The sequence below is a fragment of the Bombina bombina genome, chromosome 8 (genome assembly GCF_027579735.1).
Source record: "Bombina bombina isolate aBomBom1 chromosome 8, aBomBom1.pri, whole genome shotgun sequence".
Classification (NCBI taxonomy): Eukaryota; Metazoa; Chordata; class Amphibia; order Anura; family Bombinatoridae; genus Bombina; species Bombina bombina.
Genome location: NC_069506.1, coordinates 171,725,503 through 171,742,851, shown reverse-complemented (window position 1 = coordinate 171,742,851; position 17,349 = coordinate 171,725,503). Strand labels below are relative to the sequence as shown.

At 39.8% G+C, this 17,349-nt stretch overlaps 1 protein-coding gene across 1 annotated transcript in view; it reads right to left on the bottom strand.

Annotated features, from left to right (window-relative positions):
- PTPRH (protein tyrosine phosphatase receptor type H) overlaps positions 1-17,349 on the bottom strand; it is a 317,187-nt gene that overhangs the window by 83,002 nt on the left and 216,836 nt on the right. The window contains exon 8 of the mRNA XM_053690705.1: positions 13,028-13,297. Coding sequence (XP_053546680.1) covers positions 13,028-13,297 — 270 coding nt within the window. The remainder of the gene's footprint in view (positions 1-13,027; positions 13,298-17,349) is intronic.

Genomic DNA, 17,349 nt, shown 5'->3' with positions numbered 1-17,349 from the left:
CCAATAGGATGAAAGCTACTGAAATTCTATTGGCTGATTTGAATAGGATGGACCTGCTCCGCGCCACTGGGATGAAGATAGAAGAAGCCTCAGGGATGAAGATAGAAGATGCCGCCTGGATGAAGATGGAGCCACCTGGATGAAGATGGAGCCACCGGGACGAAGATCCTTCAAGCGGGACTTCAACAACTGTGAGTGGATCTTCAGGGGTTAGTGTTAGGATTTTTTAAACTTTTTTTGGGTAGGTTTTTTTTTTAGTTTAGGGTTTGGGCTTTTTGTAAAAGAGCTAAATGCCCTTTTCAGGGCAAAGCAAAATAGCTAAATTCCCTTTTAAGGGCAATGCCCATACAAATGCCCTTTTCAGGGCAATGGGTAGCTTAGGTTTTTATTAGAGTTATGTTTTTTATTTTGGGGGGTTGGTTGGCTGGTGGGTTTTACTGTTCGGGGGGGGGGTCTTTGTATTATTTAGCAGTGTTAGGATTTTTTTAATGTGTATTTTAGTTTTCTTTAATTGGTAGTTAGTTTAATTTTAGTTTAATAGTTATATTAGTTTAATTGTTAGTTTAAACTTAGTTTTTTTAATTTGACAGGTAAGTTTTAATTTAATTTGAGATAGGAAATTGTAATTTTAATATAAAGTTATGGGGGCGTTAGGTTTAGGGGTTACTAGTTTAATTTAGTATATTTCATTGTGGAGGGCTTGTGGTTTAGGGCTTAATAGGTTTATTATAGTGGCAGCGGTGTAGGGCTTAATAACTTTAGTATAGTGGGGGCGATATGGGCGGACAGCAGATTAGGGGGTTAATAATATTTAAATAGTATTTGCAATACGGGAGGGCGGCAGTTTAGGGGTTAATAACTTTATTATAGTGGTGACAATGTCGGGGAGCGGCGGAATAAGGGTTAATACATTTTATTAGTGGCGGCGATGTCAAAAGTGGCAGATTAGGGGTTAATAAATTTTATTTAGTGTTTGCGATGCGGGAGGGCCTCGGTTTAGGGGTGAATAGGTAGTTTATGGGTGTTAGTGTACTTTTTAACACTTTAGCTATGAGTTTTATGTAATAGTTTTGTTGCGTAAAACTCATAACTACTGGTCTCAGATGGCGGTACGGATTGTGTCGTTATAGTGTGTAACGCAAGCTTTTTAGCCTCCCAGAAAAACTCGTAATATCAGCGCTATGGAAATCTCATGCAAAAACGTAATTTTTACGAGTGCGGTAGTGGCGTTGCGTTACAGGCTAAAAGGCTTGCGGTAAAGCTATACTGACAAGACTCGTAATGGCTGCGTTACTATTTTAACGCTGAAATTACCATTTTTTTCAGTGTTTAAAGACGAACGCACAAACTTGTAATCTACCTGATAATGATTTGGTGATCAAACAATTAGATAAAGAAATTCAACGATATAATATTAAACTCAAAGAATTTGAAGAAAAACAGGAATTCTTAATCAAATAATGTACAAATTATATCAGGGAGAGCTTGACAAATTAGAACAGGAAGTGATTCAAAACAAAAAAAATAAATTACAAAGAAATTTAGAGGATTTTCAAAGAAAAAGAGTATACAAATGGAGATATCATTGCACTTGGAGGACACAATTTTGTGAATCTGTTTCAGTGTTGATGTGATCCATATGAACAAATCTTTTGAAGAAAACAGAGAGATCTTTCATAACCTCTGCAAGGCCATCTTTCTTGAGTTTACCCACGTATGAGAGAGCAGTCTGCCTTAGCGGACAAATTGCAAAGATCTACCTTAGTAGGTGGTTAATTCTGTTGCAGGTTAGGTGAAGTTATGTATCAGATGATGGCAGATTAGAATCTTGTGGCATTGGTGACTCTGAAGCTGATACTTCCAAAACTTTAAAGAAGTTATTCATTTTAGCATTGGAGGTTGGAAGACCTTTGGTGAGTTTATCTGGTCTCAACATTCTCTTTGAAGCCATTGCAGAGTATATATGGGCACTATAACTATAATAACGCAATAGCTGAGATTGCATAATACAGTAGATAGATATGGAAAGTCTATCTATACAGATAACAATAATCTAAACTAAGTCAAAGATGACTTGAATCACTTTATATAAGAGAGAAAACGCAGGTAGGCTGTCTTTACATATGCAGCACAGTAATTTGTAAATTAAGTATTGGACAGAACTCTGTCAACAGACAAAATCCCAGAAAAGTAAGTGGGTCTGTGTTAGGTACGGGGTTAACTAGGGTACAAGACCCCTGTTTTGAGGTATATGATGTAATGACATATATAAACTTTAAGGCTTTTCTTATGTATACACCTTGTCTCTCTTAACTTCTGTTGGTAGTTAGTTGTATACTGAGGGCCAGATTACAAGTGGAGCGCTATTTAGTGCTTTTGCATGCACGCTAACTGCGCTAGAAGTAAACTTTTTGCATGCACCGGGTTGCATTCGTATTACAAGTTGAAAGTAAAATGTTATCACTCTCACTCTAACCCGAAGCTTGCAAAAAGGCAAACTTATATTATCGTGCATGTGCGATAATCTATTCCTCCATAGAAGTCAATGGAGAAAAAAAGTGAAAAAAAAACACTCGCTAACATGAACGCATATTATCAAGTGCGCTAACCCCCCATTTGTAGCTAGGACACCCGCCACCCTTCTGCAAGGGAATGTCTGTGGCAATTTTTTCCTATTCAACCAAAAGAGCATTTAGCGCTTCATATATATAGAGATAAAAGCGTGAGATTAAAATTCTCTACTTCAAAAATGAGCCCCAAAAAATATTGTACAACAAATTAGGCCCTCTAGGAAAGCAAAACCCCCTTGTTTTACCCTGAATTTGTCTGTATACATTATTACTACTGCACTAGAGAACTATAGGTAAGATATACAACATCTCATGCTTTTTGCTTCCTGTACTGTGTTTAACCACAGAAATCTAGTTGCAGCAAAATCAAAACCACTTCTTGACAGCTGTTTCAAGCTCATTAGCTCTCAGCAGAAGATAGGTTCTTCAGCTACGTGAAGCTTATTTCCAGGGCAAATAAGCACCCCACTTTATAGTACTATGTTTTAGATACAATATGGGCTAGATTACAAGTGAAGCGCTAAATTATCGTGCAAGATAATTTACCAGCCATTACAAGTGGCTAGTTATTGCTACCTTAAGCTTGCGGTAGCAATTGGCTCTTGTAAAATTAACCAGAAATCAGATCTCTCGTTAATTTTATAAATCTGCCCCAAATGCCCTCAAAATACTGTCTAGTGTAGTTTATTAAAAAATAACAATGGCAGCGTCTTAGCATGTGTGAACTATGAATCAAAATATGTTCTATACCTGATTATATGCCCTATGTGGGAAAATGTATGTTCATAAAACTGATGTTGATGTTGAATGAGCAGAGGTCACTACATAAATCCCACATTAGATAGGCAAGAGAAATCGGCCACACGGGACACCAAGTGACCGAACATTTTTTGGATCATGGGCATTCAGTATCAACCTTAAGATGTTGCCCCATGAACATGTGTTTTCCCAAATGAGTGAAGGGGACGAAAATAAATGAGTGAAGGGGACAGAAATAAATAGCTTGTGCAAAGAAAGAGAATGAACTTGAAGCATTACAACCTAATTCATTCATTCGGCAAACAACCGAATCAACAAACAGCAGCCTGCACTTGTTATAATATTTACAAATTAATGGAACACGATTTGTTAATACATTAGTTTATTAAATATCATTTTAATAAAAAAAAACTGCAATATGCTATTAACCAATAAACAGCCACACAATCACTCAGTAGAAAAAAGCAAATTCTATTGGCTAATTTAAAAAATCAATCAGCCAATAGAATTTGCTTTTTTTATATACAGTATATATATATACAGGTGAAACTCGAAAAATTAGAATATCGTGCAAAAGTTAATTTATTTCACTAATGCAACTTAAAAGGTGTAACTAATATATGAGATTGACTCATTACATGCAAAGCAAGATAGTTCAAGTCGTGATTTGTCATAATTGTGATGATTATGGCTTACAGCTCATGAAAACCCCAAATCCACAATCTCAGAAAATTAGAATATTACATGCAATCAATAAAACAAGGATTGTAAATAGAACAATATTGGACCTCTGAAAAGTATAAGCATGCATACTGTATGTACTCAGTACTTGGTTTGGACCCCTTTTGCAGAAATTACTGCCTCAATGCGGCGTGGCATGGAAGCTATCAGCCTGTGGGCACTGCTGAGGTGTTATAAAAGACCAGGATGCTTCAATAGCGGCCTTCAGCTCTTCTGCTTCGTTTGGTATCATATCTCTTATCTTTCTCTTGGCAATGCCCCATAGATTCTCTATGGGGTTCAGGTCAGGCGAGTTTGCTGGCCAATCAAGCACAGTAATCCCATGGTCATTGAACCAGGTTTTGGTGCTTTTGGCAGTATGGGCAGGTGCCAAGTCCTGCTGGAAAATTAAGTCAGCATCCCGATAGAGCTCGTCTGTGAAAGGAAGCATGAAGTGCTCCAAAATCTCCTGGTAGACGACTGCGTTGACACTAGACTTAATGATGCACAGTGGACCAACACCAGCAGATGACATGGCTCCCCAAATCAACACAGACTGTGGAAACTTCACACTGGACTTCAAGCATCTTGCAGTGTGTGCCTCTCCATTCTTCCTCCATACTCTGGGTCCTTGGTTTCCAAGTGAGATGCAAAATTTGCTCTCATCAGAAAAGAGGACTTTGGACCACTGAGCAACTGACCAGGTCTGTTTTTCTTTTGCCCAGGTAAGATGCTTCTGACGTTGTTTGTTGTTCAGGAGTGGCTTGACAAGAGGAATACGACATTTGAAGCCCATGTCCAGGATCCGTCTGTGTGTGGTGGCTCTTGATGCACTGACTCCAGCCTCAGTCCACTCCTTGTGAAAGTCCCCAACACTTTTGAATGGCCTTTTCCTGACAATCCTCTCCAGGCTGCGGTCATCCCTGCTGCTTGTGCACCTTTTTCTTCCACACTTTTCCCTTCCACATAACTTTCTATTAATGTGCTTTGATACAGCACTTTGGGAACATCCAACTTCTTTTGCAATTACATTTTGAGGCTTTCCCTCCTTATGGAGAGTGTCAATGATGGTTTTCTGCACAACTGTCAGGTCAGCAGTCTTTCCCATGATTGTGATTCCTACTGAACCAGACTGAGGCCCCTATTTACTACGGGTCTTACTGACCTGATCCGACAGTGCGGATCAGGTCCGCAAGACCTCGCTGAATGCGGAGAGCAATACGCTCTCCGTATTCAGCATTGCACCAGCAGCTCACAAGAGCTGCTGGTGCAACGCCGCCCCCTGCGTACTTGATCAGGTTGATTTCTGGCGATTCCTGTCCGCCTGCTCAGAGCAGGCAGACAGGGTTATGGAGCAGCGGTCTTTGTGACCGCTGCTTCATAACTGCTGTTTCTGGGGAGTCTGAAGGCTCGCCAGAAACACGGGCCGTCAAGCTCCTTTCGGAGCTTGATAGATAGGCCCCTGAGAGACCATTTAAAGGCTCAGGAACACTTTGTAGGTGTTATGGCTTAATTAGCTGATTAGAGTGGGACACTTTGAGCCTAGAATATTGCACCTTTTCACAATATTCTAATGTTCTCAGATTGTGGATTTGGGGTTTTCATGAGCTGTAAGCCATAATCATCACAATTATGACAAATCACGGCTTGCACTATCTTGCTTTGCATGTAATGAGTCTATCTCATATATTAGTTTCACCTTTTAAGTTGCATTAGTGAAATAAATGAACTTTTGCACGATATTCAAATTTTTCGAGTTTCACCTGTATATATTTATATAAATTAAAAGAACATTTCCTTATATGTGAACATTGTAATGTAGAATATGCGTAACGTGCTTCAGATTTTGCACTGTAAGTCTAAAGCGGTGTTGGGTTAAATCGCATAAAGAATTATTTATCTTAAGGCACGTTATGTAGATATTAAATATTGAAAAAATAATAATAATTATTAATATTTATACAGTTACTGTAATATACATAAACATTCTAATGATCTTTTAGAATTTTTAACATCTATAATAATGATATACATTAATTATTTCCATTCAAACACCTTGTGATATATCATATAACTTTTAACCTTTATAAAGTGCTAGATTACGAGTGGCATGCTAACTGTTGCACGCAAGCAATATCGGGTTTTTGCGCCCGTTCGCACGCAAGTTAAAAAAACGCTCATATTACGAGTTGAACATAAATGCGAACGTGCGAGCGCAAACGTGATTTACACAATAATGATTACTGCAACTTGAAAGTTCTGGATAACTATTACGTGAGATACAAAAGTTGCACAAAACACATCATAAATACATTTAACAGTACAGTTACACTTATATTAGCACTGCCTGATAAAAACATTGCAAAACAAGATGTAAGGACTCAGGTGCAAATAAGAAAAAAAAGGTTTAAAAGGGCTTTAACACAGAGATACATACATACACATGTATGTGTGCAGGGGCGGAACTATAAGTGGTGCAACAGATGCCGCTGCACCAGTGCCCAGGGCTGGCCCAAAGTGAGAGCAGTTTTATTTTTTTTATTTCTTTAAATATGCTATACCGTGGAGCTTGTTTCCCCACATTGCAGGGAAACAAGCTGTGAAAAGGGAAATTCAGCCAGCCTTGGTGGCTGCACAATCATACGGGCACTGGGAAAAAAGGGTCAGTGCTGCTCTAATTGTAAATGTGCATCCAGGTTTCCCTTACAACAGAGCCATCTCCACAGCCTTTTTAAGGGGCGGGCAAATCGGTCTACTGACAGGGGAGACAGATACATTTAGGGGCAAACTGGGAGCAGTCACTATTCAAAGAAAACACAGAGTTTTTCTGAAAGTGCACATTTGGGAGTAGATGCTGCAATCTACCCCCGAAGTTTCAGATCCGCCTGTAACTTAAGTTAAGAAGCAGCGGTCGTAAGACCGCTGCTCCTCAACTCACCTGCCACCTCTGAGGTGGCGGACAGCAATCATCCCGATTAGATACAATTGGGATCATTGACACCCCACAAATGTGCAGGGGGCGGCATTGCACCAGAAATGCTTGTGCAATGATAAATGCCAACAGCGTATGTGCGCCCGCCATTTGATAAATCTACCCCTTGGTGTTTGTGTGTGCACATTTCCTTCGCTGCCTGTTGTTCAGCAGCCTCTCCTCCTCCCCCTCCTTGCTGTAGCCATCGCCCCCTTCTCCCTCAATCCAGGTTGTAAGGGAAAGAGACTCTGCTTCAGAGATTTAAGGTGCGTATCAGTTATACAATGATGAAGCTACACACTGCTACGGTAAATCAGCACACTGCCTAAGACTGTTTTTCCCGTGAGCTCGTCTATTTAATTTCTTTATTGATGACTAAACTTTTTTCCAAAAATATTTACTTTCTTTTCTGTATATATTAACCTTGCTATTTTAGCATGTCAGCATCCCTTACTTAGTCAATATTACTTTTAGAGAATATAGTAGAGTTATTTAATCCAGCATCATTCATGTCAGTCTATTTTTGTCACATTGTAATGATTTGTATAATGTTATAGAATACTCTCTTAAACATACCTGTACTAAATGGTGTGTTAAGACTTGTTTATTTTCTAACATTCAGCACTTGAATTATGTTTATATATCAATGCTTTGCTACTATTTAAATATGCTTTGTAGTATACACAGAATGTCTAGAGTCACAATTGATTAGTACATAGTTCTGTTTTCTTATACATGTATATTGCTTGTTTAAGTATTTTGCATTAACTTATATCCTTGTGTCCTGTTTTTATACTATGGTCACTATAGGGTTAATTTTTAATCTACTAGGGTATATAAATAGCACCTTGTTTAGACATGTATTAGGTCTATGAGTAAGCGCCTGTAGGGGGCGCAAAACGCGTCAGACACGCCATTGTCCAAACCTTTGCCAGACTGTGAGTTACCTTGATGGACTGTTCCGTTATATTTGGATTGGTATTTACCGTTTTCTCTTTCCAATAAATTTGGGATTTTATTTGCAAACGAAAACCTGTGTGTAGTACCTGCTATCTTCTTTCACTTAAGGAAAGAATTATATTAATAGAAGGAATGAGCAAGGGGTTTGTGGTACCAGTTAAGGGGAGGGTTAAGGGAGCTGCGCAAGCTAGGAATTTGAAATCAGCAACAGAATTCCCAGAAATTTTGGGGGAAAAAATAGAAAAAGAAATAGACTGGGGTAGAATGGCGGGACCCTTTAGAGAAAAACCCTTTGTAGATTTGGTAGTGTCCCCTTTAGGTGTGGTTCCCAAAAAAAGAGAAGGGAAAATATAGAATGATACAACATCTTGTCATACCCTAAAGGAAGCTCAGTAAATTATGTAATCAATAGAGGGGACGAATCAGTACAGTACCATTCGTTTGACAGAGCTGTTAAGATAGTAAAAAAATCGGGAAAGGGGGCCCTTATGGCCAAAATTGATGTGGAATCTGCTTTTAGACTGCTGCCGTTAAACCCGGATAGCTTCAAGCTAATGGGGTGTAAATTTAAGGGGTCCTACTATATAGACAAATGCCTCCCAATGGGGTGTTCTATATCATGCACAATTTTTGAGAAATTCAGTTCCTTCCTCCACTGGCTGTTTGTAAAATGATTCGGGCACAAATCAGTGGCCCATTATCTAGACAATTTTCTGGTAGTGGGTAGGGCAGAAACTGACGAGTGCAAAAATATGAAGAGGGGTTGGAATTAATGTTACAAGAATGTGATGTTCCAGTTGCTGAGGAGAAATCGGAAGGGCAGAGGACGCGATTGTCATTCCTAGGGATACTAATAGATTCAGTAAAAGGGCAATGCGAGTTCCCAAGCAACAAAGTCAAGAAGGCTAGACGAATGATTGCGGAAGCGTTAAAAAGGAAAAAAGTGTCACTAAGGGAATTACAGAAACTATTGTGAACACTAAATTTTGCGTGTAGGGTAATCCCGGTGGGTAGAATATTTAAGCGGCGACTCGAATTGGGTACAAAGGAGGCTAAGCGAACAGAACACCTGATTAGGATTAGCGCAGAAATTAAGGAAGATCTCAGGATATGGGATTCATTTATGTTAGAATTCAATGGAGTAAGGATATGGGAGGAGAAAAAATCGGTAAATGAATTGGATGCGGCGGGTAGTAAGGGATTCAGGGGCTTACCTCCAAGGCAGATGGTGTACAGAGGAATGGCCTGTGGCATGGAAGGAGATGGGTTGGACAAAGAATCTAGACTGCTGGAGATATTCCCAATTGTAGCCACAATAGCACTGTAGGGCAGACTCTTGGCAAATAAGCGAATAATATGCTAGTCTGATAATATAGCAGTAGTGGAAATAATTCACAACCTATAATCATCCTATGGCCCAATAATTAAATATTCTAGGTACTTTGTACTGAGGTGCCTTAAGCACAACATATGCTTCAAAGCAAAACATATACCGGGATATAAGAATGTAGTGGCAGACGCACTGTCACGTTTCAAATGGGAGACATTCAAGAAACTAGCTTCTGGCGCGAGACAGAAGGTTGAATGCTGCCCTGTTTTTCTCTGGCAGATTGGCAGTGGATAGATGGAATCAGAGAGTTGGTCGAGAAATCAGTGGTGCCGAAAACCTGGGCTACATACAAAAAGTATTGGATGCAATGGCAGGAATTTAAGAAAAAAATTGGGCTGGAATTGAGAGCACATTTTTGGAATGGTTATGGGTGTTAAAACAAGGGGGGTATGAAGAAAGGACAGCTGGGTACAGTCATAGCAGGCGTATCGTATTTCACGCAGTTATACGGGGTGGTAGATCTAACTAAGCAGTTTGTGGTAAAAAAGATAATGAAGGGCTGGAATGCAGGGGAAAGAGTGGTAAAGGATCGCAGGGAACCAATAATGGAGGATAGATTGGGAACAATGGTACAGGTGTTACATGAGGTTTGTTTTAACAATGATGAGGCCCTAGTATTCAGAGTTGCATTTTCATTGGCTTACCATGGAGCGTTAAGAGTAGGAGAACTGTTAGCCAAAAACAAAAAGTATAGCGAGGGGGGCCTGAGGCTGGAAGACGTAAGATTGAGAGAGAATGCTGTATTAATTTTAATTAGGAAATCAAAGACGGACAGGGCTGGGAAAAGAGCATGGGTGTCAATGCAGGCAACAGGGGGGATAACGTGCCCAGTCGCATTTGTAAGGGAATATACGCCATCAATAAGGGAAGGAGGGTCGTGTTTGATTAGGCACAAAGATGGTGCTAACGTTACAATTCCAATTCAGGAAGGTGCTGGAGCATGTAGTGAGGAAGTTATGTTGGGAAGGAGCTTACTTTGCCCCACACTCATTTAGAATAGGGGCAGCAATTAGCGCGGCAAGCAAAGGATGGTCAGGTGAACAAATTAAGAAAATGGGCAGATGGAGGTCTGCAGCGTACAAATCTTACATAAGATTGGAAAAGAGTGGGGAATAAAAAAGGGTGGATTGCGAAAGTGGATATGTATGTGTATGTTCATATACAGATATATGTGGGTTTGCATATCTATGGGTATATAGAGCCAACAAAATGTGTCAGTTATGGTTATTGAATGGTTTTGGTTATATGTTCAACGTTGTTTTCTTTATTCAATTGCAGGAACAGCACTAAGAGTTTGGGTTGTAGGGCATTCATACATACATACATTGGGCTCACATAAGAGCAGAGAAAGTAAGGCAAGGAACACACTTATGCTTTACACATAAGGAGGCCAATATTAGGTGGATTGGGAAAAGAAGGATGAAATGGAACAAGCTAGTCGGTACTATACAGCAGGCAAGACAGAGATGGGGTCAGCCAGATGTACTAATTATTCATCTGGGGGTAACGACATAGGATCGTTCCCTCTGAGAGAGCTAGAAGAAAAGTTAAAGCAGGTAATGAGCTGGTTAGGCATAGCATGGCAAGGCGTAAAAGTAATTTGGTCAAATATGATCTCAAGGATGTTTTGGAGAAACACAGACACACAAAGAGCAGGATACAGGAACAGAAGAAAGATAAATCAAATAGCAGCCAAGGCAGTGAGAAGTATTGGGGGTCTAGTAATGGAACATACGTTGATAGCGGCAAAGAGGGAGTAGTTATTTAGACCGGACAGAGTGCATCTCAATGAGACAGGTAACGATCAGTTCCTACAGGACATCAGAGCGATGCTGGAGGATATGATGAAGGTATGGAAAGGTCAATAAGGGTAACTAGTGGGTATTGGCGAAAAGAGGGTCTCTTTGTTGGCAGTGAAATTGGGGTCTGGCACGTGGGCGGGGTATCTGAGGGGTGGGGGGAACCTGTGGCATACCTCATCCTAAGTCGTGATTCGGTGGTCTAACTAGGGGGTGGTCTATGCCGCGGGTTCTCTCCTCCCCTCTCTTACTCCGCCACAGGGGGCTATTGTGGTCTGACCCCTGTTGCATGGGCCCAAGTTCAAGTTCAATGCTGGTGCATTGTTTGTTATGGAAAATTGATTAAGATTTAGGGATATGTTATTATCCCATTTATTAATATACAAATATTAAAGTGACCTTTCCAAATTTCGCCAAAACCAAGTTGTCAGTGTCTTTATTCAAGGGTGGCCAACATGGCAAGGTATGGTTAACACAGCGTAAGACGCATGGTGGTGTTCATTGAAGTAATAGTTTATAATTATGGAAGCTACATGGAGCCTCTAAGACCTTATATCCAAGATACAGATCAACACACTATCTAAAAAAGTTATAACAAAGTGTTTTGCTTCAAAGGAGTGACATTATTTTATATATATTTTTACATTTTAGAGACTGGGAACTCTATTTTTAACCAAACAGTGGCTTTATTTGCTTACTTTTTAAGGGAGACGTCCTTTAGTATCCTATTATTTATATTGTTGTTTTTATATGATTATTAAACTATTGAATTGCACATTTATTTAGCATATTTATTGTAAACCGTTGATTTTATTCATAGATTTATTCCCTAGCCCTTGCATTCACTATATATAGTCATTTTACATCCCATTTGTATATGTTCTATTTATTAATTAATATTTCCTAATTTATTTTGATCTGTGCTTTCAGCGCTATACTCTTACTTTTGTACATTAGTCTGAAAAACCTCATATGGTCTCTGGGGCAAAGCATTGAGTAGTTCCCATTCACTGTTTTCCTCCATGCCATTCGAGTGCTGAATAGAGATGAATCACCATGTTTGTAGGGAACCACACTCAAGTCAAAGTAATGGTCTAGTAGCTGTTGCAGTTTAGCAAAATGCTCCTCCAGCAATGCACACACCTCTTCTTGCAATCTTTGCAAATTAATTGCCATGGCACTCAGCAGACAGAAGCAGGTCTAAAAGAACAGTCCTGTTATGACTGTGCAACCCGGATTACCGGGGGATGGAGGTGTTTAGATCTTATATATGGGCCGCTGCCTAGAGCCTCAGCAGTCCAGATAATGGCTGGAAGATCATAAGTACAGCAAGACAAACTAACATCAATCAATTCTGCAGATGATAACAATACACATCTCTTTGCAACCGCTATAAATAAGGATGTTGCAAGTTTTCCAAGATAGTAGATTAGAAGGATCACTTTGGCAGCCTCAGATTTTATGACCAAACATGACCGCTGCCAAGACAGCCCCTCCAATCCATGCCTATTTTATTGCATCAGAAGAGGCTCACATAGGAGCCTATGGAAGCGCGGCTATTTTTTAATTCTACATAATCGTGCACTGGTATTACAAAGTGGAGCGCTAATATCAGTTTTATTAAAGCGATATATAGCGCTCCACTTGTAATCTAGCCCATTGACTTCTATTAGCTGGACTTGAGAAGGAAGGGCACAGGGAGGAAGGTATGGAAGATAATTGAATTTTGGTAGCCGTAAAGCATTTATTGGCCATGGATGGAAAGAACAGAGAGATATACAATGCTAAACAGAATTTTACATATTTATGTGTTTACTTTTCTGTGCACAACATTGAAAATCAATAAAGATAAACTTACTTGTTGTTGCAGGGATGGGACCAAAAGCCACGCTCGTCACATTATCAGAAGTGACAGTATAAATGTTGAATGTGTAGTTTACACCAGGCAATAGTGATGTAATCTGTGTTTTGTTGTCCTTTGTAGAATTCTCCCAGGAAGAGCTGCCATTATTCACAGTTATTTTATAGACATAGGTTACTCTATTTATGTCATTGGGAACCGTCCACGATAAAGAGATGGTGGTTGTCGTTCTTGCAGTTACATTCACATTGCTTACAGCAGAGGGCTCTTAAAAAACAAAAAATACAAATTATCACATTTGTTTTAGTAACAAATATTGAATGGCATTGGATATTGAACTAAAATATATTCTGTACATATAAAACAACAACTATATTAAAAATGCGTTTTGCATGAAATATGTAAAGTAATAACAGTGTAAATTTAAACAATCAGGAAATGCCTGTTTGTGCACTGATAATATTGCCATATTATGCACACTGTATGATAGGGATGTCTCACACAGTTCTACAACAAGCCTACACAAGTTTGATTAAAAAATCAATGGATTGTTTTTTTTATAAAGCCTGTTAATAAGTCTTGTACTAGTTAATTTATAGAAATTTTATTTTTTTTCTAAGAGGTTTAACTGTACAGTATATGCATAATTTGGCATGATGATAAAAATAAAAGTATTATTTTGTTCTGTTTACACTAACCTAAACACTATGGGCTAGATTAGATAGCTAACAATAAAAAAGATACTTTATTCTGTTTTACAAGCGCAAAAACATTTTGGCCTAGATTACTAGTGGAGCACAAAATTTTGCTTATGCTCCACTTGTAATACCAGGATACGCAATTATGCTCTGGTATTTGAAGTGAGGCGCATGCGCTCATATAATAGGAGCCTCTTTCTCATGCCGATAGTCATGGCAGAGAACCTAGCTCAGCAAAGGGGGTAAGTCAAGTAGTGATGGGCAGCAAAGGTTATATATATATGTATATATATTTATGTGTATATATGTGCATATAAGCATATACATATATATTTATAGCAATAACACAGTCCCCATAGACCGCAATGTAAAGGCACTTTTCAGTGCCGTTTTTTTCTAACACCCCGCCCGCACACTTTAACCCCTTAACACTGAATAGTTTATTTTGGGGGCAATTGGGCCACAGTTTTTAAATTAACCATAGGTCTGATATTTTCGGAGGGCTAATTGCTACCCTGAGCTTGCGGTAGCATTAACCAGACACTTGTAATGGCTAGTTATTTAACGTTTGCCTGTAAATGGGCAAATTTGCCAGTTTACAGGTACACAATAAATTAGTGCTTCACTTGTAATCTAGTCCTTTTTCAGGTGTAATTCTTCCCTCATTTTCCTTTAACTTTCAGCAGCTTGGTTGTTTCTACAAGAAAATTATCATTTCAGATTATGTTGTTCAACACCTATAACATGGTGGTATACACTTGTTTTATGCACTCCACCCTCACCTGTGACCAACTCAGCCGCAATAAACATGCATGGAATTTCTGCACTTCTGACCCTGGAACTCTGTGTTTAACCTACACAAAGGGGTTGAGGCTGAGCATGTAGTTAAAGTGCTGCTCTGGAACTACAGATAATTGCCTGTCCCCAGCAGGCATGGTCAGGGAGAAAAATTGCTGCATCTGCTGCAGAACCCTACCAATCACCAGATGTGCTCTGTTCAGGAGCTGCAACGCTTGTGGCCCCCAAATTGAACTTTATAGCTATGTTTAACGTCTTTGCAGGAGTTAGACACAGTTCTAAGGTGAGAAGTGCTAGAATTACATGTTCTAACGAATTAGAGCAGGGCTTGACAAATCCTTAAGGCCAGGGAACCATGGCTCCTAGAATTTTAATGCTGCCTTCTATGTTTAGGTTATTTGCACTTGTATTTACATATAACCCCTTGCTTTGATACTTAACTCTATGGGGCCGATTTACTATGATGCTGGCGGACATGATCTGCTGTACCGGATCATGTCGCCCCGACATTACTAAATGACGACAGCATACACTGTCGGCATTTAACATTCCACAAGCATTTCTACTGAAATGCTTGTGCAATGCTGCCCCCTGCAGATTTAGCAGGGGATGCCAATCATCCCGATCTTATCTGATCAGGCTGATTGTTGTAAGTCGCCTCAGAGGTGGCAGACGAGTTCGCTGCTTCTTAACTTATGTTTCAGGGAACCTGAAACTACGGGGGTAGATTACAGTGCACATGTCTAGAGCACTACATGACAGGAAATAGTGCTGCCATCTAGTGCTCTTGCTAATGTATAACATTGCTGCAAAACTGCTGCTGACACGTGCACACTCCTGAGCTTACATCCCAGCTTTTCAAAAAAGGATAACAAGAAAACAAAGAAAATGTGATAATAGAAGTAAATTGGAAAGTTGGTTAAAACTCGTTGTTCTATCTGAATCATGAAAGAAAAAAATTGGGTTTATGTCACTTTAAAGCTGTCATTTTTGCACTACATTATCCCTTAAAAGGGTCAGTAAAGTAAAAACTGAACTACTATGATTCTGGCAGAGCATGTACTTTAAACAACTTTCCAATCTACTACCATTATCAAATTTGTTTTGCTCTCCCTATATTCTTTGTTGAAGAGTATAACTATGTAGACCCGAGGAGCAGCAAAGCACTGCTGGGAGCCTGCTAGTAATTAGTAGCTGCACATATATGTCTCTTGTCATTGGTACAACAGATATGTTCTGCTAGCTCTCAATAGTACATTGATGCTCCTGAGCCTACTCTTCAGCTAAGGATACCAAGAACACAAAGCAAATTTGATCATTGCATGCACTATGATAATCATGAAAGTTTAATTTTGACTTTACTGCCCATTAAAGGGACACTGTACCCAATTGTTTTCTTTTGTAATTCAGAAAGAGCATGCAATTTTAAGCAACTTTCTAATTTACTCCTATTATCAATTTTTCTTCGTTCTCTTGCTATCATTATTTGAAAAAGAAGGCATCTAAGCTTTTTTTGTTTCAGTACTCTGGACAGCACTTTTTTATTGGTGGATGAATTTATCCACCAATCAGCAAGGACAACCCAGGTTGTTCACCAAAAATGGGCCGGCATCTAAACTTACATTCTTGCATTTCAAATAAAGATACCAAGAGAATGAAGAAAATTTGATCATAGGAGTAAATTAGAAAGTTGCTTAAAATTTCATGCTCAATCTGAATCACGAAAGAAATTTTTTGGGTACAGTGTCCCTTTAAGTATTCAACTAGAATGTTATCCAAACCTATTTTATTGATAAGCGATTATGTGATCTATAAATTATGTTATACATTAATGCTTCAGATTGTTATGTGCAATCTTACAATAATGTCATTTGTATTTCATGATGGAAGAAAGTATAGGAAGGAAGAAAAAAGGGATTTAAACAGATTGATGTCTATTAGTTACAGGGAGGGCACAGGGAGGAAGGAAAGAAGGGCACAGGGAGGAAGGAAAGAAGGGCACAAGGAGGAAGGAACGAAGGGCACAGGGAGGAAGGAAAGAAGGGCACAGGGAGGAAGGAAAGAAGGGCACAGGGAGGGAGGAAGGAAAGAAGGGCACAAGGAGGAAGGAAAGAAGGGCACTGGGAGGAAGGAAAGAAGGACACACAGAGGAAAGAAAGAAGGGCACAAGGAGGAAGGAAAGAAGGGCACAGGGAGGGAGGAAGGAAAGAAGGGCACAAGGAGGAAGGAAAGAAGGGCACAAGGAGGAAGGAAAGAAGGGCACAGGGAGGAAGGAAAGAAGGGCACAGGGAGGAAGTAAAGAAGGACACACAGAGGAAAGAAGGGCACAGGGAGGAAGGAAAGAAGGGCACAAGGAGGAAGTAAAGAAGGGCACAGGGAGGAAGGAAAGAAGGGCACAAGGAGGAAGGAAAGGAGGGCACAGGGAGGAAGGAAAGAAGGGCACAAGGAGGAAGGAAAGAAGGGCACAGGGAGGAAGGAAAGAAGGACACAGGGAGGAAGGAAAGAAGGACACAGGGATGAAGGAAAGAAGGACACAGGGAGGAAGGAAAGAAGGACACAGGGAGGAAGGAAAGGAGGGCACAAGGAGGAAGGAAAGAAGGGCACAGGGAGGAAGGAAAGAAGGGCACAGGGAGGAAGGAAAGAAGGGCACAAGGAGGAAGGAAAGAAGGGCACAGGGAGGAAGGAAAGAAGGACACACAGAGGAAAGAAAGAAGGGCACAGAGAGGAAGGAAAGAAGGGCACAGGGAGGAAGTAAAGAAGGACACACAGAGGAAAGAAAGAAGGGCAAAGGGAGGAAGGAAAGAAGGGCACAAGGAGGAAGTA